Genomic DNA, 23,499 nt, shown 5'->3' with positions numbered 1-23,499 from the left:
AATGTCATTTCGATTGTACGTCCAGGAGAAACAGTCAGAGGCAGAGTGATGGAGGGAAATGGATTGAGGTGGCAACTGTGTTTAGATTGGTAGTGTATGTGTGTATGTGTGTGTGTGTGTGTGTGTGTGTGTGTGTGTGTGTGTGGATGTGCTGTGGCCGCTGGAGTTAATTTTCTGCATAGATGAGCACTGAAAGCATGAAAAACAGCTGCGGATGGCGCTGCGCTCATAAGACAGGGCTTCACTGCAGGATGCTGGGGGGGGGGGGGGGGGGCTTGTCTGACAGGATCTGTATGCCCTGAGGTGGTTACTGCAGTGCTGCGATCTCAGAGGCCTTTGAATCCCCAGAACAATGTCATGGAGTGTGCAAAGGTAGATGTCAAAGAGGGCCAGAGAAAGGATCTGACAGGATTTTTCCTTTTTATGAAAATTCTGTGACAATAGATCTCAGATCAGTTAATAAAATTTCATATTCTGCTTCATGTGTGTCCAATGTTTAATGGTGGTTACACTGCACCTCATCAAGAGAATTCAATGTGCAAATGGGGATGGGGTTCATCAAAGCTGGAATGATACAATATTATTATGATCCTTCAGTCATCAAACTTATAAGAGTTTTGTTTATTTTGGACAATTCTTAGTTTTATAACTATTACCTTTGTTAAAGTTTAAATTAGGTCCTGGGAGGAGTTCTCTGTCTGCGTTACCTTAAAGAAAAAAGTTGGACAAGCAGCACCAGCAGTACCTTTTGTTTTGTTAGCTTATACCAGGTGATAACACACTACGTGATAGTCTGTGCACGAAAAATAACTCAACATGTCCACAGATGGAACTAGCACGATACTATCGGTGTGATTGATTTAATTACACAAAAAGAGGACCACATTGCTAATAAACACAAAAGTTACAGCTTAAATGTTACTGCTGATGCATGAAGCAGCCATGGTGGATTTTAACTGGGGCTACTGAAGGTTCTCAGAGTTTCAAAGTTGTGAATTCTGACTTCAGGGGGGTAATTTCTGATGATGTATTAGACCGAAAACTTGGAATTTCCAACTTCCGAGATCAAATGCGATACACCATTACTTCTTTCATCTCACTGCGATCTCTTTTCTTGCAACTTATTGGGACCGTCAAGCACACAGACGACATTGCAATTTAATCCTACCTTATACTCTATGTTGCATAAAGAACGTTAAGCAGCCTTTGCAGTCACTGTGAGATTTGATATTACAGTTAAATAACTCTATTTGTATTTGATAATAGGTAAGATAGGTATGATAATAGGTTGATACTTGGCTTTATTTTTACAATACTGCCACACATTTCTATTCTGAATCAGTTTCCCCACTGCTTATGTTACAATTTTTAAAAAATAGTGAGATGAATTCATGTTTTCAAATTCCTTGTGCCATGGAATATATAATCATGGTAAAGTACTATTTTTGTTATCCAGTCCAGATTTTTCACTCTGTGTGCATTTCAGTCATCCAACAGGTTGTTATCTGAATGCAGGACATGAACAGAGTTGATATTTGCCAACCAAGCACTGAACTTTTCTCTTCCCACCAGAGTAAACCCAGCTCAGCACAGCAGTGGGGTTTGACGACAACATTTCTCTTCCAAGGAGAAGTAGTCTCGCAGCCTTCAGGTGGATGCATGAGTACTTATGAATTGGCAGCAGTGAGCTCTCTGGTGAGCACTGCATTGTAAGTGGAAGTAGAAGGCTACGCACTGAAGGCTTAAATACAGAACATCTCCCTTTTGTTGGATGAATATTGAATTGAACAGCTTTGATTATGTGTGAGTAGCAACAAAATAAAGATCTGTGCCTGGACTCGCTCACAGGCTTTGCTCTTTTAACAGAAACAGGAAATAATTAGAGTTGAAGCTAGTTATGTAAATGTGTTATCTATGCATGTGCAATGTTTTTATTACATATATTTTGCACAACTTCAAATTTGAAAAGGTACCCTTCACACAGTTTGAAGAAAATATTACTCAAAACATTTACCATGACGTTAGGAAAAAAAGCTGTTCATCATAAAATAAAGATGGTTGAATAAGATTTAGTTGCTTCAGTTTCAGGGTCGGGGCGCTTTTGCATGAAAGCCGTGCCTCTAAAATGTTGGTGGTAAATAGAAAAACAGTTTTTTTTGGAAATATAAACTTAAAACAAGAAGCTGTGCTGTAGTTATTTGGGGCCCGGATCTGATTTCCGGTCAGGTAAATATTTCAATTCTGACTTTTCCTGTACAAGGATCGGCATCATAAAAAAACTGTTCCAGGTTCATATGAGTGTCTGCTCAGACTGCCTCCCTCAAACATGACAAATGAATGAAGACGTGACATAAACACATGACCTACCTTATGTGTGTATCCATCTTAAAAGACACACTTTTATTCAAACTATTTTAGGCTGAATTTTGGGCCCAATATGCCCCTCCCCCAATGTTCGGGGCGAGAACAGGAAATGAGACAGATGTTAATAAAAAAAAAAAAAAAAGATAATAAAAGTGTGTGTTACTGGCCGGGAGCTCTGTCAGTGTTGTTTTATTCCATGAAAGATAAAAGACTTAGACTCTAGAAGGAACAGCTCGGCCAGATACTTCAAATTACTCGAGGCTTTAACAGCTCCTAATATCGGGGCAGAGAAGCTAATTACTTCACATTGACAAATGGGTTTGAAGAACATCCAGACAAAATCTCAAGAGCTGTATTATAGCTCTGTATTGTGATGAACAATGATTGACTGAATGTAAAGCTGCCCAATTAACCCTAAAACTATGACCTTGTCTTCTTGTTGTCTCTGACACATATGCTCTATTGTTTGAGGCTCTCTGAAATGACTCAGCCCAGCCACGATGTTTGTATCTGATTTCTTCTTTTTAATCAAGCCACCACTTCAGTTTTTTCTTCTGGTGTTGTCTGTTGTACCCTTGTTAAATGAACACTGGTTTCAGTTTCTTTTAGAAAATTGTTGTTGTTGTCTTCAGTGTCTTCATATAGATAGTCGGAGGCCTACTTTGATGTTACAGGCTGATCTTTTTTATTGTTGCTGCTGCCTGATCATCGCAGGGTGGATGCAGGTGGGCAGCATTATTCATGACCACCTGTCCAACTCGGCTGTATATATTAATAGGCGGTGGCCTTTAAGTATCCCCTATGGACCTTGTACATCAACTCCAGCTCGCTCCTGAGCGTTGGTTATTTATTGGTGCTGACTGCAGAATTTTGTCTGCTCACACAGGCTACTGCTGATCCCATAAAAAAGGCTTCAAGGTGTTCATAAACTCATGTTAAATTAAAGCACTAAATGGCTCTTAACTTGCAAGGCGCATGGGGAACAAAGATCCCATTAAGGAGATCTAAAAACAGGCGCCTGTTCTCATTTGAAGCTTTTGGTTTCAGCGATGCAGCTGTAGCAGCTCTTCATTTTGCCCTGCCCGGATTGTTTGACAGAAAGTCAATCAAGAGACTTCGATGGGATTCCTGGAAGAAGATGATCAGTCTTTTTTTATTAACTATATGCTTTTGTAATGTTTGGCTATCCCTGTAGCGTCTTTATCCTTAGTTTTTAAGAGAACTCACCATGCCTCTTCTGGAACTACATCAGGACTATCTCTGCATCTCTTTACTTTAACTGAAAGGGGGAAAAAAGAAGACTGGTTTCAATCTATTGGTCCAGTGGAGGCATCCAGCATCCTGTCATTCATATTGATTGCGTCATGGCATAGCTGATTAGGATTCTGATATGCTACAGTAAATAACGCAGAGGAATTGCCTGCAACACAAGAATGATTTCATTTAAAAGATTGCATCAATATTACACTGAAAAACAAATAAGCTAATCTATTTATGAATGAATGATGATGTTGGTGTTCATGATGCTGCAGCGAAAAAATGCAAGAGCGCTTTGCAGCTTCACAGATTCTCTCTAAAGCAGATGTTTGGGAAAATTATGTTATGCTCGGGAAATATTTCACTTGTTTGTTTTGTTACTTTAGAGACTTTAGGAGAGAAGAGAGCGAGAAGTCTATTCTTTATTTGTACACCTTTGAATCCACTCACAGCTAGCAGCCGGCAAAGATCAAACCATCAGACTGTCAGTAGTAAAAGTAGATATCAGTAGTATCAGTAGATATTATGTACCCAATCCTTTTCTCTTCTTGAAAAACTTTAAGAAAGTCCATGACTGAGTTTGAAATCACACATTTCTCACTATATAGTGAACACGACATATGACAGTGAACACGACAGTGGTGTCTGAAAGCATAATCATACTCTTTATAGTGCATTCATTGTATCCCACGATGCATCGTGAAAAGTAGCGTCCAACCAATAATGGTCACTAATGGCAGTATATTCTGTGTTCATTGTGGTTCTAACCTTTTTGCAACAGAGAAACACATGAAGAGTTCATATTTGGAGGCATTTTACTCATTCTAGAAGCCGTTTTAATGAAGAGTGAAGGATTCTTAACGGCTTATCCTTATTATTATTTTTTTCCCAAATGATGATGACAGGCACGAGACCAGAGTCTTTAAGTATGTATAAATTAGTTTTTATGATGCGTAATGAAATATATTTCATTACACATCATAAATTCAATATTTTATTATTTTAAATTGTTCTGTGAAAATACACTCAGTATAAAATTAGTTTTCACTGAAATGCATGCAGTTATTTACTGTCATTATTGGTCCTTGGCCGGTGTTGAGCTGCATGTTTTAGTTATGCGACAGCAATGACGTCAATGACGGTATAACTCACTAACTCACTAGGGAGCAGGGGGTAGGGCATGAGTGTGTGATTTCAGACACAACCCATGTTTATTATTTTCATGTTATTATCTGTCATGGGATCCTGTTCACAAAAGGTTTTTGTGCATTTCATTCTGTGGAAACACACCTACTTTTAAACAAACCTCCTTAAAATGATGGACACAATAGAACTCCACAGGACTCTTTGGTTATTTCATCATTCACTGGCTTACAATATCAGGTCTGAGTAATTTTCTGTTCTGTTATTGGAGTGTCACATGATAGCACTGCTGTGCACTTCAAAGGTCACGTGGGACAAATGCTGCGTGTGTGTGCGTGTGTGTGTGTGTGTGCATATTAAAACACTGAGAAACAGAACTGTTACGTGTGTGTGTGTGTGTGTGTGTGTGTGTGTGTGTGTGTGTGTGTGTGTGTGTGTGTGTGTGTGTGTGTGTGTGTGTGTGTGTGTGTGTGTGTGTGTGTGTGTGTGTGTGTGTGTGTGTGTGTGTGTGTGTGTGTGTGTGTGTGTGTGTGTGTGTGTGTGTGTGTGTGTGTGTGTGTGTGTGTGTGTGTGTGTGTGTGTCATTCTATGTCAGACCCCCAGAGACCTCCTGTTGGTTCAGGTTGCTATTTGACGGGCATGTTGATGAAAGCCTGGAGCTGTTTGCTTCCTCGCTGTTCAGTGGGATAGATGGGACTCTCGGTCCCACACTTATTTGAAACTCTGAAAATCATATTTAAACAAACCCCCACCGTTTGCTATGTGGTAGTTAAAAACGTTTTCGATCAAAACATTGATTGAATGTCGGGGCACTTGAGGTCTAGTGGTTAGTTTGTGCGCCACATGTATGAAAGCTTTGGTCCTCAAAGCAGGTGGCCAGGGTTCGAATCCGACCTGTGGTTCTTTTCCCACGTCATGCCCCACTGAACTGAACATGCTTTGTCTTAATGTTCATGTGTTGGAAATTCAAATAATGTCAGATGTTTTGCTGAATGGATGTGCATTATGTATTCTATAACTGAGGGACAATGTGCAAATTTAACTCTTTCTTTTATCATTGGGGAATTAACTTTTTGTTGAAATACAATATCTGACCCCAAAATGATCATTACTAGCACTATCTGTAAGTTTAATACATGTCTGCAGGGGTTCTTTTACTTAACACCTGTTTTTTAGAAATGTTGTGCATGAATGGCAACAACACTGGTTAAAATGAAGCCACTCTTTTGACCAGTTCTGCATCCCCCCCTCATCTATTTTGCTGATAATAATCTGTGTCTCTCCTCTGAACCCCTTCCTGGAGAAGGCTTGTTGGTTCATTTGCATATACCTACAATCAGTAAGGCTTTCTTTTTGGTTCGCAGACTAGATGCAGGAAAAAAAAAAACAATTCCTGCACTCAGTGTGCGTGGAACTAATTTATTTGACACTAATGAAATACATGGTTCCTAATAAGATTCCACTCATATTATATTATTAATTAGAATGAAATCATTTCTCCTACCTGCTCTGAATTCATACGTAACAGAAAAGAATAAGGAGTTTGATTTCAGTCTGCAAACAGAAATTCAGAATAAGTTAAACTCATGTATAGTGATGAATAATGTAAGTGTTTACCTTAGTTGTTTTGCGATGGCTCTTCAGGCATCAAAAAGTTCTCATCCAGGTACACCAGTGGAAACTTTCCTGCCTCCACGGTCTTTTGATCTTCCCACACACAAACAAAGTCGCCTGAAAACAAAGGTAAACACACTCTTACATACAAACACAGTAAAACACACACAGGCAGCGCCTAATGAGACCGTCTTCAACACCATTCAGACATGCACCAGCTCCTGCCTAGGTGCTGTACTTCTACCTTTCCATAATTCATGTCCCTTTGCCTGCAGGACTGTCTATAAAGGAAATGAGTGTGGATGAAAAAGGCCTTCAAATAAAGAAACTGTGGGTACATTTGTGTGCAGTGAGGTGGCCTGCTGGTTAGAGAGGACACCCACTGACAGAATTGCTTGTTTGACCCCTAATATGTGTTTATGTTCAGCTGATAATGTATGTGTGCTGTCAGCGCAAAGTGTCCTTCAGCATCTGATTTTACCCTCCTCCTCCCTGGTTTAGATGAAGCTTAACCATCAGCTATTTCTATTTCTATGTTCATATAAAACTCATCTATAACTATTAAAACGTATATTTTACCCATTTGTTTGGGGGGGCTTTGTATGCTTTTATTAGGACAGTGGATAGAGTTGGAAATCAGGGAGAGAGAGTGGGGATTAACATGCGGGAAAGGAGCCATGAGTCAAATCATAAACTGGGACATTCTTTTTTTTCCTCTGAACAAATTAAACTGGTCATGTTTTAGCTGTCAAGGTTTGTCAAGTTTGATTAATTATTGCAGTTTATATGTAAAACAACTATAAGAATTTGTTAACCAATTAATATTACATGTTCTGGTGCAGCATTTCAAAAGAAAGTAAAATAAGTTTGTGAAATAGTTTTAAAACAATATTGCTAAAAACAAACAAGGACAGCAAAAGAGCATGATATTCTTTCTGGCACCAAGGAGGAAGTTTTGCTGAATAGTCGTGTGGTGGTTTAGGAACTATAATGTAAAGTACATGATGACCCCAATCTCACAAAGATACTTTTCTACTCTCCATCACATTGTTTATTTAAATTTCTGCAAAAAAAAGAACAAAATACAAAATATACAGGTGGCATGAAAAAGAGAGACTCATATTTGTAAATCTGTTTGTTATTCTATATTAGTTATCCTCCCCAGTATTGCCTCAGCTGTTGGGACTGTAAAGATATGTCCAGGCATATCTTTTAGGGAGTCTCATTGCATTGCAGACTCAGTGATCATTCCTTTTTTAAATCTCAAAAAAGGAGACCTTTCTGATGGCTCCAGGCAGAGCTCTGGTGAGAACACAGAGGTACATCATGAGTGTCGTGTAAAGAGGTGAACTAAATCGATCCAGTGTGAGCAGCAGTAACCAACAACATCAGCAGCTGCAAACACCTGCAGGCAGAAAAAAAAATCAGCCTTTTTAAAATGTAATGAGGGATGAACTCTCAGATATCAAAGCCAATGTATACAGATGCAAAATAAAAAGGGGCTCCTCTGTGATCATGCACATGACAGTATTCAGTTCTCTGTTGTTGAAGAATGAAACCCATGTCTGCTGCTGCTTTTTAAAAGTTTAGCTCCAAATCATTCTTTCATTTTTCACTTTGTTCAAAATAAGGCCGACTCATCAAAACTACTCAGTGCTTATGCTTTTAGAAACAAGAATTATGCATGCAGCTGTTCCCAGTTTAATAACACAGAACAGAGAGAACTTTCTTTTATTTTCAGATGAAAAGGAGCAAAAAATAATGTGACCGACTGAAGATTGAGCAATGAATCTGCATCCACTGCTCTCATTATCTGTCCTCTTCCTTTCTGTTGCGCCCTGTCAGTAAATATCAGTGAAAGATGTTGGGCATCTGTGTCCGGGAGGCGTCGTCGTAAATAACAGCCGCTGAGAGATATGGCGTTCAATACAGGAGAAATGTGAGGGAGGAGAGGAGGTATAGGAGGCAGTTTGATTAATTAGCTGGTGTAAAGGAGCTAGCAGGGGGTTGATTGATCTGCAGCAGCGCCAGCAACCCTGACACTTTCCTTTTGAACATTTCAAGCGTCTATATTGGACACTGTGTGTCCATTAGCACATTCAATATCTCAAGGCCAAAACTTATTTCAAGTTTAATGGTTTGTAAAAACACCTTTGATAAAAAACATGCACCCTAAAATGCTTCACCAAACCATTTAATGACACGGATGGAAAATAAGGACAAAAACTGACAAGGATGGATGGAATCTAGCAAGAAAAACAAACAAAGTCAAACAACAAAATGTTAGAAATCAAAATAAACACTCTGGAAAGGAACAAAAAACTAAAGCAAGAAACAATAATGAACCCTCTCAGAAGGCCTGTAGCGTGGGAGAAGCAGTGGGTGGGGAATAGGCAATTACAAAGCTATAATGAAACATTATCAACACTAATTACAACACATGAAGAAGTAATCAACGGTGGTCTCTGTCATAGACCAGATATGAGATGTTCAAAGGGGACAGGACACTGGAGAGATGTTGTTCCTTTCCCTCTCTCCACCTCTGAACTTGTCCTATCCAACATGATAACACGTGAGTAAAGTAACATGAACATGTGAAGTCAATTACAGAGACCATAACTCAAGTGGATCGCTGCATAAGAAGGGAACACGTGCCTCTTAACAGAACTTAAAGACACAGTAAGGAAAACGTGGGTGTATTTAAAGGATTGGCATTTGACAGGAAAGCAATGACAATTCATTGTAATGATGTTAAAGTGTTGGATGTAGGGGCTTTAACGGGCTGTAAGGAAGGGAGGAAGGAAGGAGAGGATTAGAAATACAAAATTGCAGAAATTCAAAAATGATATAACAAAGGAGGAACAAAAAAGACAAGATTAAACTCCCTAAACATTTTCCAAACTATAATATATTGGCGATCGACACCTTCTCATCCCTGGTTGGCAAACACTCAAGCTTTGCATGACTCTCAGGTTTCTTTTTCAGACACACAAGGTACCCTATTGCATCTATTGTAGCCCGAGTCTGTTTTGTGGTGGCAAGTGGTACATGTGAAACGGTCTGCTTATTAAGGTTTAGCATCCAACAACCATCCTACCTCGATCTTTTTTGTAAAAATCCTGCTGTTTGACTCGTACATCCTCTCGAGGCCCTCACCAACCTGAAATCTTTGGTCTTTCTTTGTCACTTAAAGTTTTTTTCTGGGGTCATATTCTATGGATGGATGTACAGTGGAGTTTATCGAGAAAACTCAGGCAGTGTCTGAAGGGTATCATCCCCGTCTATATACCATGCAGAGGGCTGTGACACAAAATCTGTGTATTTGACAACACAGGAATAAAAAGGGCTAGGTGAAAACCATGTGCCAATAAGAGTTTCAGGCTTAAAATCTATATCTTAAGGGATTGGAAAAGGGAAGTTTTTTAATCTCCTTATTAACTTTGTTTATATATCAAGTAAAGGCAGGGTTGGTCATTTACGAAAACTAGCATGATTTTGAAAGTAGCATTCTCTCAGTGCTTCGTCTACACCCACCCCCCTCCCCTCTGTGCTCCCTCAAAGGCCACGCCCCTCACTTACATGTATGGAGCCCCCTTGCTCCAGAAGTGAAGCTCAGCTCATCGCATGTCGTCTCATTCAGCTTCAAGTAAACACTAAACTTTATCATAATAGATTACTCACAACAACAAACGACAAACTCTCAGTATAAACTCTGTCATCTGTGACCCACTTTGAGTGTGGGCTAGTGCATGCAAAGGGTAGAAAACGAACAGGGAGGCGTCTGATTGGTTCATCAGATTGGTACCTCTTGGCAGACATTGGTCAAAGTTTTTACAGGCTTACTACTGCTACAGATGACAGATTTTCTTTGTTCCTTTTTCATTTCTGTCAGGACCTAATGACAATTTCAACCAAAATCTTGTATCTGGAGAAAATGACCAACCCTGCCCCCATTTCCCAAGGAAAAATCTTAAATGATGAAATGTCACAAAATACTGATAAAAAGACACAAACATTTTATTTCAGCTTCACGTCACTTTTAAGGTGTGATGTTTAATTTTGTCATATTTCATTTAAAGTCATTCTTCAACAAACATGTTTTGAAGGAAGCTGTAATCAGCAAATTGTAAATGTTCTTTTAAGATTCTTAACTTTGATTTATGCTCTGTGTTTACATCTGGAGCTATAAGCTTTGAAAACTGCTACTGTTGTCTGTGTGACGCAGCACTTTTACATGTCTACTCATTTTTCGTTATCTAGACTGTCAGCATAAATCTTCTATGTGTTCACATTAAAATGAGAAGTTATTGCAGCATTGGGGATTTTTCGTCATTGTGTCACTTGTGTTATGGATTGGCTTCCTGAAGTGTGATAAAATGATGGAAATATGGAGAAGATAGACAGGCAGAAGAAGTGCAAAGTAATTACAGTGTTTGTACTAATCTGTTGATGACTGTAGTTTAATGCTGTCTGTCATTGTCTCCCTTGTAATATTTTTGCATCATTGTGCTCATATACAGTATGTGTGCACGTGTGTCTCGGTGTGTGTGTGCAGGTGGTCTGGGTGTTTATTCAAATAAAGAAGAGAAACAGAGTGAGAGATGGATTGGGGAATGGAGGGATTAGAAGGAGCATTGTGGATGTTTTCCTCCTGCTAATCCCTGTGATTGATGACTTGGTTCCATTAAGTCTCTGTGTTGGCTGCCTTGTCAATTACTCATTAATCCTCCCGGGTGTTTACCTCATTTGAGCTCTAAACTGATTCTTTATGTTCAACAAATGTACATGTGCATGCTCTAACATCTAACAACAACATGTGTACACAAACACACCACACAGAACACGAGTATTTATGTTGAGGATCTGACATTTCTCGTTTCTTTACAGCAGCCTTGATTTCTATTTTTTTTTGTCCATGATGACTTTAAGTTAACTCACCAAATAAGTTGAAGAGGTTTTGGAAACACTGAAAATTGATACTTTAATGAAACAGCGAATATAATTACACATAGTTAAATTGATATAAAAGGAACACAGAGGTCTTCAGAATAATTTTCTTGCATGTTATATCAAATTTCACAGAATAGCAGACCCTTACTCTTTCTGGTTCACTTTGCAGCTTACTTACTTTCCATATTTATCTTCACAGAAATCCAGTTTATGTTGGTCGATGTTTTTTACTTCAAGTTTAGCTTTTGTGTTAAAGAGCATACAAACATAGCAAAGTTTAGAAGACGTTGCCTACACTTTAAGGGAAAATGTTTAATTTGTTTGTCCTTAGCCATTCATGATGAGTACAGGGTATGAAAAAGCCTGCAGTTGTTGTTGATGATGTTCTCTGTTTTCCTTGGACGAGGCTCATAGCACAGCTGCATAATCTGACTTTGATGGGAGCCAGGAAGAACTATACAGACTTCTTCTGTCTTTTCCTTCTCTCTGCCTCTGCTTGAGATTCAAACCAGAAACTATACTGATTGGTCCCTTTATATATGTCCCTTTTCTGTCTTGCTGCTTCAATGCCTGAATTTTCCCTCTGGGGATCAATAAAGTATTATCCTATCCTGTCCTACAAGTCCAGAGAATGTAGTGGATAGAGGACATTGTACAGTGTATTATCTGACTATTTAGGTGAACTCTTTGGTTCCAGAGTGTACTGTATAGGCTGAGGTTGCAGCTCCTCAAACGCAATGCACTCTGGAACATGTAGGCACAACCTGCAAGTCTCTAAAGGCAAAGGAACCCAAATATTTTGTGTAATTTATTGCTTCAATTTAAATATTACTTGTCAACAGTGATTCTAAATTCAGAAAAAATAAAATTACAATGTTAATACACATTTATTTTTAATTATTTTTACACTCTGACCTACATTGTCAGCAGACCATTGGTGTTTTTCTTTGCTGACAGTTTTCCATGTTTTTACTGATGACACCTTTTATTCCTGCTGTAACATTTAAGACAGTCTCATTTGTTTTCCATGTGATGATCTTTGAACTTTTACATTAAAATTACAGTTTGGCCAACAGAGATTCTGAAGCTGCATTCAATTTTAGAAGTGAGCACAAAATGGTTTTTAGCACCCAAACTTTTCACTCAAATTGAATGCGAACGCACCTGTTCAAAGTCGGCACTTGAATTGTGCATTGAATCATGCTGGTTATATTTCAGTCTTTGAGTTCAGTGTACATCATACTGAAACTCAAGCCTTGTTGTCACTGGTTTTGTAGCATTAATGATGTAACACTATTGTTTGTTTTATGTGTTCTGACTGCAGTGTGCACTGTTTAACTGGCACATCATGGGTTAACTTGTCAGATTGACACATGCAAAGAGAACCGATGTGAAAACGAGCTCATTTGATTCCTGCGTTTATTCTTTGGTCTCGCTCAGTGTCAGGGAAACTCTTCATTGAGGGTCTCACAGGCACGCTGGCTGCCGGTTACACGCTTGGCCATTTCCCCCACAGGCGCAAACACACGCGGCTGAGAGATGGATCGGACTTTGAAAATTGTGCCAACGCTGCACAGCATCGATGGCTATGATCCATTCGCAGCGCTGACAGATCCGTTTGCCTCCCAGCCGCACTCGGATTTCCAACAAGCCATCAAACAAACACATTCCAGTTCTGTTTCAGCTCATTTGTTCCCAAGAGAACAACAGGCCCTGCGTCACAGCTGGCTGTTGTAATTGGACAAACACACGCTGAACACGCAATGCCGCAGTGCCAAAACAAATGCATCCCTTTTTCATTAGCCTTTACCTTTTTTTTTAGGTAATATAAGTAGGAAATAACCCGTCTTTTAGCACTTGTCATTTGTCATGAACTTTTCAAACCAACACGATTATGTCTCAAATTGAGCTAGATTTTTGTAAATACTATATGCAAATGTTTTTTTTTTTTTTAAATATAATTTTAAATGTATTGCCTTACACATTTTTTGTTCGAGCTATAAAAACTAAGTATGGGGAAAATTAGCCGCACCAGGAAACAAGTAAAAGGCAAACCTCACAAGGGAGTGTGATAGCCTGGTGTAGCATCGGTTTCAAAGTGTGGGTCCCGCCCTCCCAGGGGGTCTGCAGGTGGCGCTATGAGGGGCTCTGAAACTTTGTGTGAAGAGTGGGAAATGTAATAAAAGTCAACTAATGAAATAATTTGTAACAACCTTTAATAAACAACACACAGTACCAATCTAGCCAATCAGAATCCAGCAGCTGCTTTGGGTGACACTGATATTTCAGAAAGTTGCTGTACCACTGAAAACTAGCTACCTACCTCCTCTTAATATGGATATATTTCTAAAAAAAGAAAAAAAAACACCAGGTGACCAGACTGAACTGTGGTTGTTGCTGCAAAAGAGCAGAGCACTCTGTATGATTATTATTAATCATACCTCCAGATAATTTAAGTTAGAGTTGCAAGCAGCGTATGATTAAGCCCCAACGCTTGAGAGGAAATCTGTTTTTGCACGTCACTTTTCCAAGAAGTTTGGACGCTGATTCTTTTACAAATCTGTCACACATGGAAGTTCCAAACTCTTCTGTGTCCAACAAGCCCAGCAGAGCATAATGCATGTGTTCAGTATTTACATTAGCCTCTCTGTTGGGTCATTGATTATTGCATTTTGCTGCAGAAGCAGCACATGAACACGTAGTTTCTTTCCACAGGAAAGTTTGTAATTGTTTTTCTTATTGAAGTTATAGAAGCTTGTCAAAGTTGGTAATAAAAAAGTGTGCAAAGAAAATGGAGAAGTTGTCCTTCAGTTGATGTATTAGAGGACATTCTCTAAACATCAGGTTGAACCCTTCAAATGTTACGCTGCTGGAGGTGTTTTGAATCTGTGAGTAGTGCCGAGCAGGACCAGCATGCCTTCAAGGTTGAATCCACAATACATGACTTCCTGTTACGTCTCCAGTGTGACAGTCTGTACTTGTAAACGTACACAAGATGTGTCTTACTGCTCTTCACTGCAGGATTCAGAAGTGATGGCTGTTACTTGAGGTACTGAAGTGTGTTTGGGTTTTGAAATGTGGTGCTTTCACTGACATCACACTATGATGAAATGGACTTATTCTTTCAGTTATCCCATTTTATTGATAGTTTTAGTGAATATGATTACATAAAGGCACATAAAGATGAAGTTTATTAAATGTGTCACCGTACTTGGTGTAGTGACTCATAGAGGATGTACTGTCATCTTGCTCTCGAGCTTGATTTATTCTTAGCAAATGATTGGATGCACGATAACATCAGCATTTTGTCCGCATCAACCTTTATAGGCTTTAAATAAATTATTGTTATTGACCCCCACACTCATCTCTGCCGATATGAAACTCTGATGAGATGACATTTGCAGACAATTGTTTTTCTGACATATCCGCCGCCAGCACCGAGGGGCCACGCGGCCTCGGGTGCGGGGATCTCAAACCGGAGGAGGTTGAGTCTTCCAAGCGGGCGGCCCGGGTTCGAATCCCGCCTGTGACTCCTTTCCCACATGTTATTCCCCACTCTCTCTCTCCATGATTTCCAACTCTATCCACTGTCCTATCTCTCCATTAAAGGATCAAAAAGCCCAAAAGTAAATCTTTAAAGGTAAAAAAACAATAACACTTGCACAACTTCAACTCTTTTTTAAAATCAAATCACATAAACTAAACACTCTGAAACATCAGGACATGGCATCCTCCTCTAAAGATGTGACATAAAATGTAGCATGTTCACATGCCCCCAGATTGAAGATGTACCCAGTAAATGTTGACATTTTGAAAAGTTTAGTATTTCATCTCTGTAATTGCCCTCAGGGGTGGTTTCCAAATGAGATAACAACATTCTAATTCAAATACAGCTTACATGATAGTTGAGCCAATGAGGTTGAAATAATGTGTAAAAAAATTAGCTGATAAGATATGTTTAAAAATGTAAATATTATACTTTACCTAATTAGGGGTTGATAAGTTCTTAAGCATTCATTAGAACATTTAAAAAGAGTGTAAGTGATTCGCAAACTGTTCATATCACACATAGAAAATCTAGGTAAGAAGTTGCTAAAGTAGAACTTTTTCTGACTCATTTCCCAGGTGTCTCTGTGAGTTTTTGTGTGAAATTGATCCCCTGTGCTTGATGAATCTTTTCTGACGGCAGTGAAAGGCAATTTGCCCGCCGGTTTTATTTGTATTTCTGCTTTTGTTTTACATAAATACATCTGATCTGTGTGCTTGTGAGTTTGAGTACAACTGTTTACTGCGATTATACTCCTTGATGAAGTTTGGTTCACCTGCACACAATGTATCTTGACAACAACTTATAGAGAGTGCAATCAACTGGAACAATGAGCAGTGAGTTGTTTTGTTGTGCTGCCAACTCCTCAGCTCAGCAGCACAAAGGAAGACCGGAGGATGGTTTGCTTTTTACCTCTCATTAATCCACCTGTCCAATCCAGAGCTTTATCTGAGCTCTCGTTAAAGCTGAGAGTTTGTGTATTGAACATCAGGAAGAGCAGCAGGGGTTTAACTCCACTTGAGGTTCAGTGTTGCCAACAAAGCACTATTTCTCTCTAGATATCAGGACTTTGGACACTAACTGCCTTCCTGCCTCTCAGGAAAACAAACTCAAATAAACTCAGCACTAAGCACTTTATGAATAGGAATACTTGAACCTGACAGCTGCTCTGCACTATTTGCACTTTTCTAGAACCTGACAGCTGCTCTGCACCATTTGCGCTTTTCCAGAGCCTTTCTACTGTTTGCTTCTTGTGATGTGATTTTTGTTTGTCTTTACATAATCAGTCCATCTGTGTGTGCTGTTCATCTGTGTGTGCTGCAAATGACAGGAACTGCCAAACTGTTTTTCGTTGTTTTTATAGCAATGACAATAAAAATATATTCTATTCTATTCTTTTAGGATTCATGTAGTGAGTTGATATCAAAAGATCAGCAAAAATGTGTTTCACTTCAATACTAAAGACAATATTCTGAGCATTTCTGGAGAACTTTTCAGCAAATATTAAGAACTTCTCTTAGAACAAAGATCCTCATGCGTGAGTCTGCAGTCAGTGAATCTGTTTTTCTTGTTGTGCATTGTTGTGTGTGATCTTACATTGTATCATGGTGATGCGGAAGCGAAAGAGAGGCACGATGTGTAAACAAACTGAAGCTTCACTAAGAAGACACACACTCAGACATGCACACACAACACTTTTTCGACCCTGCTGGCTCTTACCTTTAACAGTGACGTTGTTCCCTCTGTTACGACCTCAGCTGCTGGCTCAGTGGTGGAACGGCTTTGCACCACCATTAGGCCTCTGCGTGTTTTACACTGCAGAACCGTTGTGTTCATATCTGTGATGAACTGGCAATATAAAAAGACTTTGTAACTCCTAAATGAAGAATAACTCATTCGTAAGGGTTTCTACTTTTCCATTTGCTTTAATTAGTGGAACATTTAGATAGTATGATGAATCTGTTAGAATCAGGGTTTGCTCTAATTGCCTCCTTATGCAAATATTGAGTTTATACCCAGTGAAGGCACACACTCTGGTCTTTTCACTTCATGAAAGGACAGACTGCCTTCACATAGCTGAATAGATGACTTGTCATAACCCTAACACCAGGCACCTTTAAACCTCCTCCAGTCTATAACCATGCATTTACAAAGTGATCAAATTGGATGGCTTCTTCAGCCCAGGCTTTGTGCAGTCAGCTTTTGTGTATAAAATGGATTGCCTGGCTGCTCGTGAGAATGTATTGTTTTGTTCACTGCATCATCTGAAAGCAGTTTACCTGCAGATGCCATTTCCCATTATGCTCTGCTATATATTCCATTTTTTACCGAGCTGTTTGCACGGCTTGCAGGCAGGCCCCGGCTACATCAGCCCAGAGTCACAATCAGCATTTTTCCTCTGAGGACGATGCATTAGGACCGCTGTGCCGTGGCTGTGCAGCCGATTACAACTGTTTCTTATTCACAGAAAGATGCAGCCTGCTCTACCACACTCCCTCCATCACCTCCATTGTCCTTTATATTTATGTTTCTCTTAAGGTGCACCATACTCCCTGCATTCCTTAATCTTACTGAGCCTTAACTATGCTCATTTGCATTCTTTTTTCAGACCAACATGCACAGTGAAAAGGTCAATTTGGCATCATAAATAAGAGAGATGCTCTGAAGCTGATTGAATCTATGAAAGAAGCCACTGTGCTTGGGCCACCAATCGTATAACCCATCGACAATCATCATCATTATCATCTGATTGACAATAAATGCCTCTGGGAACATATATGATTTCCCCTGTAAATCAGATGAAGCCAGCGGTTAGGGTTCCAGACTTCAAGACTTCCAGCCAGGTTCTTTTACCCTACTGCTTTCACATCTGCAACAAAGACGTCAGCATTTCTTGCTCCATTACATCACAAAGTATTGTGTCTTATACAGCGGCTTCACTCTGGATCACTTCAGCAGTATGAGCCCAAAAAAGAAACCAATTGTCTTCTGATTTACTTTCTATTAATGCAAATTAAGTTTGCTTCAATGACAACATCATTAGTCAGATTTGTAAAATGTAAAAGATCATGCTTTGTCAGGTCTGTCCTCAATCATTTCTGATTTGGTTTTTTTAAGTAGTCACGGAATTTAAATTTAAATGGCTTTTGCAACACACCATCAAGCAGATTTGCTACTCAAGTTGACATATTAGATTTATAGTGGATTGCTACTTTAGTTTATGTATCTGTTTAGAGCTGCTCAACTTCAATATCTATAATTAACATCATCAGTATCCATCTCTTATCGCTCTATCCCTTAATACCACTTTCAAACCCAGTTCTGTTCGAGGTCTCTGCCTGATAAAAGGAAGTTTTTCTTTGTCACTGTACCTTTAATTAATGTTGCTTAGTGCTCATGATGGATTGATGTTGAGTCATGTTGAGTGTAGATAATATAACAATGAGTAAAGTCTAGACTTGCCCTTTTTGTTAAGTTTCTGAGACCATATTTGTTTGAATTTCTGCTATACAAATACAGATTAACTGATTATAGAGACTAATAAATCCTTGTTACAATACCATCTCTGGGAGCTTGTGTGTCATCAGTACGGATAACATTCTGCCTGCTCTCAACAAAGCCTGCTGATACCTGATTGGTCAGCTCGGACCACAGATATACTTCAACAGAAAACCAAAAACTTCCCATGCTGAAATCCAGACTCCCATGAATATGACATTCTACGTACGACATTTTAATATATAATCTGTAGATATAGATTAAACAATTACTTCATTAAAAAAGAGGCCAATCATTTCACTTGAAAGTTGCTTGGGACACTTGGTGCTGCAGTTCATTGACAGATCTTTGAATTCCTTTTTAAAAGCTTTCTCTTTAATCCCAATCATTCAATTGAATTTTCTATTTGCCTCTCAAACTGCAAATGTCTAACTAATAATTAGCTCTGTCCCAGTTCTTTAATATCATTCTACTGCATGCACTTAATACTTCACAATGAACAGTTTTGCATTAGTAGTATATTGGATGGAACCCAACGACTCCCTTAGCTTTCAAAGACACTAATACTTTAATGCACTTTATTTTATTTGTACATTTTTAACCCCAATTTCCTCTTTTTGCAGCATATTTAGCATGTCCAGGCTGCACACTGTGCACACTGTGCAGCCCTGATTGCCTTTCGATTTCTATGACCCCCTGCCGTTGCTGATGGCTCAGAGGGATGTGTCAGACGCCATGAGCTGGTGATGGGAATTGTTCAAATCAAGGAGATAACCTTCGTCATCAATACTGCCAAAATTTATGACACAGTAATTAAATCAGGAAGACAGGCTATTTTCCATTTGACTTCCCGCTGATTGTGTTTTGCCGTTCTTTCTGCATTTGAGTTTTTTTCATCTTTGTCTCTCTCTCTCTGTTCGATTGTAGACCTCCAGTGTCATGCTTGGCAATGTGTTGCTGAACTTATATCTACACCTCTGCATTGATGCTGTCCACACAGAGGGAAGGTGGTGGGAGAGGCAGGGAGGGAGGGAGTGATGACTCCAGTCACTGAGCCTCAGTGCTGACAGGGTTTTGTTGCCCCAGAATTGAAGTTATTATCTCTCAGCACAAATCACGATTGTGAAAATTGATTCGGCCTGAGCCCAGTGCTCTGGGAGACAGACCTCCTCTGCAACACGCCGCACTCTGACAAGAAATAATTTGAGTTAGAGTTGCAAGCAGCGTTTGCTTAAACACATTCCAACAGAAGTAGGGTTAGCAGTTTCCTGCAAGTGTTGTTGAAAGATTGCAGATATAGGAGGAATAATGTGAGGGTTAGGGACTCAATATGTTTATCATGGTTTGTTTTTTTATTTTTAAGGGATCGAGTGCAATTTTGAGAAGAGTTTTGCACACAGTCTCCAGAGAGGACAACAGGAGACGCAGTGGTGTTGTGTTTGCGCCATTTAAGAACCAAATTAATAAATAACTTTTAAATAATTAAATACAAACAGGCCTACGGAGCATCAAAGGAGGAGGGCGGAACCTTGAATTATATATCTATGCAAAGGAAACAGCATTAATATGAGACATAACACAGCAACAATACAATTGTGTGAAAAACTGCAACAATGAACAGAAAGTTTAGAATAACTCATTAGCAGCATAACCCTCAGAATATAATTAATGTAATTTATGTCAAGAAGAAAAAAAAAGCAGATCTTCATAAAGACAGAAAGAGGAGATTTCTATTGAACTGAAATTTCTGTCTTGATCCTAAGACTTTGTGTTCAAAGTTTTCAGGGATACAAGTTATGAAAACTTTTCAATGAATTGAATTAAGGTCAGTACTGACATCCTTTGCCAAGAGGGTGTTAGGCCACCTGTCTCAAAATGTTCAGGAACCCAACACAGAGCCGAGGTCCAGAAGGGGCTGGTTTGAGGGATTTGGGGTTAATAATATATTGTCCTTTCCTTTTTTTTAAAGATTGAGTTTTGGGCTTTTTATACCTTTATTGGAGAGAACGGAGAGTGAATAGAGTTGGAAATGTTGAAGCGAGAGAGTGGGGAATGACAGGAGAAAGGAGCCACAGGTCACATTCGAACCCAATCTGGTCGCTTAGAGGAATACAGCCTCTGTGCATGGGGCATGTAAACTAACTACTAGGCCACCGGCAGCCCATATCATCTATTCATTTTAAATGGACTGAAGTTGGCTTTTTGTGTGAATGATTGCTCTAAACGTGTTTATTCTACATCAAGCCTTGGTTCTGTCCCTAAACAGAGTTTACCAGATTTCAGTAAAAATCCTCTACAAGCCACTGAGAAGAGATTTCTCTACAAGCTTGTCTACACAGGATTCATGTTGACCTCCAATCTGAACCAGACACAATAAACTGTTTTTGACCTCCATTGTTGCCTCGCTTTAAAGGCTCTCTGTACGAGCACATGAAGATCACCAGTAAGTGTTGGTTAGAGTCACTAGATAAAAAAAATGCTTTCAAAACACATACTGTAAATTGCTGACATGGAAGGAAGTTTTATTTACTGTGAAAACAAGGACATAGGATGTTTCCATGCTTTTAAAAGAAAATTATTCTCTGATGAGCTAAAGCGTTTAACTCCTGAAGAAAGCTCTCTGTCCTGGAGTTATATTCCTTTTTTTACAATGTAGTGTTTACCATCTTTTTCAGAATGGCTCCTGTTTGTATTTGTGCTGCACAAAGATTGTTTGATCATGAAGAGCTTCCACCCCATTCAGTCTGATTTATCCAGACCAACGAACACATGGGAAGACATTGATCTGCAGAGGGATTACATACAGCAAGCTATCAGAAGGCAATGAGGCACAGCCAACAGCAATTTTCACTTGAAATGTGTTGGAAGTGTGTCTGCATGGGTGTTTGGTCATTTGTTTTTTTTTTTGTTTTTTAGTTGTTGGGGCACAGCAAAAATTGGTTTCTTCTCTGTAATCTTTAATTTTCTCCCAAATTTAACGGTGTGTGTCACTTTAATATTCACTGCTACAACCTCACACTGTGTGTACCCATGCATGTATTCATGTGGGTCTCTGAAGTAGTGTGGGTTTCTGGGAACTCTTTGCTCTTTGAAACTGCTCTCAAGTTCATATTCTGAGAAAAACACATTCTGACCGGTGTTTAAAATGTAGCTTGAATAGACTCTCTTTCCCTCTCGTCTCCTCCTCAGGTGCTGAAGGGCAGTAAAAAGCTTTGCCTCTCTGTGCGCTCAGTCGGGCGGATTCCAGGCGGATACGTCACCAACCATGTTTATACCTGGGTTGACCCTCAGGGCCGAGGTGTGTCCCCTCCCCCTGACCTGCCTGAGCATCGAAGCGCCACCCTGAGAAGAACTGACAGCCAGAGACGCAGCAACATGCAGTTACTGCAGGAGGGCGACGAGAAGAAGGTGAGGCTAAACATGGAAAACAAAAACACTGGGGTACTGGAATAACAGAGCATCTTGCATTTAAATCAAACTATCAGGAAGGAAATATAAATAAACACATCACATTTTTAGTGGCGATTTGTATTTTTACATTTTTTTAACGGCTGGCCTTGGCATTTATTCATGGAAAACATTTGTTGCCTCACATATATTTCTCACTTTAACACTTTTTATTGCCACCATATAATTTAACAACTCTGGAAGTTGATGCAAAAAAAATATCGAAATGAAATATTCATGAAGATTTTAAAATGCAAGTTAAGTAAAGCAGGGCTAAGAATAGCAACACCAAAATGAAGTCATAAACACCAAAACAAAACTCCTGAGAAACATTTGCAACTTTCCCCACAGGCACTTGAAGTGTTGCTTCTGTAACGGGCGCCACGCTGGGACACGACATTCAAACTGAGACGATAACTCTGCTGCTGACATTCAGCTTGGTTAAGCAGTGTTTGTCTTACTCTGCTAATGAAGAGCATCAAGTTTTTTTACTTGTGCTGTGTCTTCAGACTCCAACCTGGATTCACCTGGAGTTCATCATAACAAGTTGTTGCTTAGACTCCAACTTTGTCTGCAGCAGGATGCCTTTTGGGTGTGTCAAGGCAATAAACATCCGTTTCAAAATAAACAGTGGGGTGTTGTTAGCCCTGCTCATGTTTAACAGAAGTGTTTTCTTGCTTTCTGACTCTAACTTGGAAAACTTGATGTAAAAAGCCACCCACCAAATGTGATGTCAGAATATATTTGAAATTATAAATAAGTCAAGTGTTAACAGAACAATGCCTTTAATTGCAAAACACAGTTTCAGTGGTTCTTGAATACTTCACAAAGTCGAGTTAATTACTAGGGATGATTTTATTAACAGTCTTAAAGGTTAAAAGTAAAGAGAAAAATAAAATAAAAACTCATTTATAAACTAAATATGATTTCATTTCACTTATTTAGTATCAAGTCAAATACTTTGACCTTAATAAGCTTTATCATATTTGCCAGTTTCTCAGTGTGGACTAATTCCCTGATCCAGTCCCTGGACGGATGATGGACACTCTAGCAGCAAAAGAAAAACTTCAGCAGTAATTAGACTTTCTGTCTCACAGACGTCGACATGTCACAGCATAGTGACCTGCAGGGGAGAACTGTCAGAGCAGTTTAAAAGATTCATTACACCAGAACTTTCAATTTTTAGCGGCCAAGCGCTGCACATTAATCTAAAATGATTCAGCTCGATTAGTACAGGCCGTATAAGTGTCATGCAACCATTTTTAGAAAATACGAGTCCAGTGCAGTGTGTCGTAAAATTCTGTCCATTTTAGCTCCTTTTTGCTCTTTGAATAAGCAATGATAACCAGACTTATATTGATCTAAATTAGAAATGGATACTAATTTGTTTAATGAGTATTAGCATTTTATGGGTCAGAGGTGGGAGAGAGCTAGAACTTTTCACATGGTATCTATTGAATCAGAGACAATCAAGCCCCTTTCTAGCAGAACAGTTTGCAGCTATGAAGTATTTGGATGAATCAAAAAGTTTTGCACTGCATTAAACTAAGAGTTAAACTTCTGGCAGTGTTTTGTCATCCACAGCCAACAATCTTTGGTTGTGTAGGTTACCTTATGTGTGTGTATGAGATGCCAGAGGGTTGTGACAAAGCATCAGGAAGTGATTACCTGGATATAAC

At 39.2% G+C, this 23,499-nt stretch overlaps 1 protein-coding gene across 4 annotated transcripts in view; it reads left to right on the top strand.

Annotated features, from left to right (window-relative positions):
* The window catches only part of whrna (whirlin a), a 129,420-nt gene that overhangs the window by 41,564 nt on the left and 64,357 nt on the right, over positions 1-23,499 (top strand). For all 4 annotated transcript variants that reach the window (XM_065965865.1, XM_065965864.1, XM_065965863.1 and 1 more), the window contains exon 2: positions 21,563-21,781. In XM_065965865.1, the coding sequence (XP_065821937.1) occupies positions 21,563-21,781 (219 nt within the window). The remainder of the gene's footprint in view (positions 1-21,562; positions 21,782-23,499) is intronic.

This window comes from Labrus bergylta, chromosome 17 (assembly GCF_963930695.1).
Source record: "Labrus bergylta chromosome 17, fLabBer1.1, whole genome shotgun sequence".
Taxonomy (NCBI): Eukaryota; Metazoa; Chordata; class Actinopteri; order Labriformes; family Labridae; genus Labrus; species Labrus bergylta.
The sequence above is the reverse complement of the archived record's forward strand: the minus strand, read 5'-3'. Positions and strand labels throughout refer to the sequence as shown.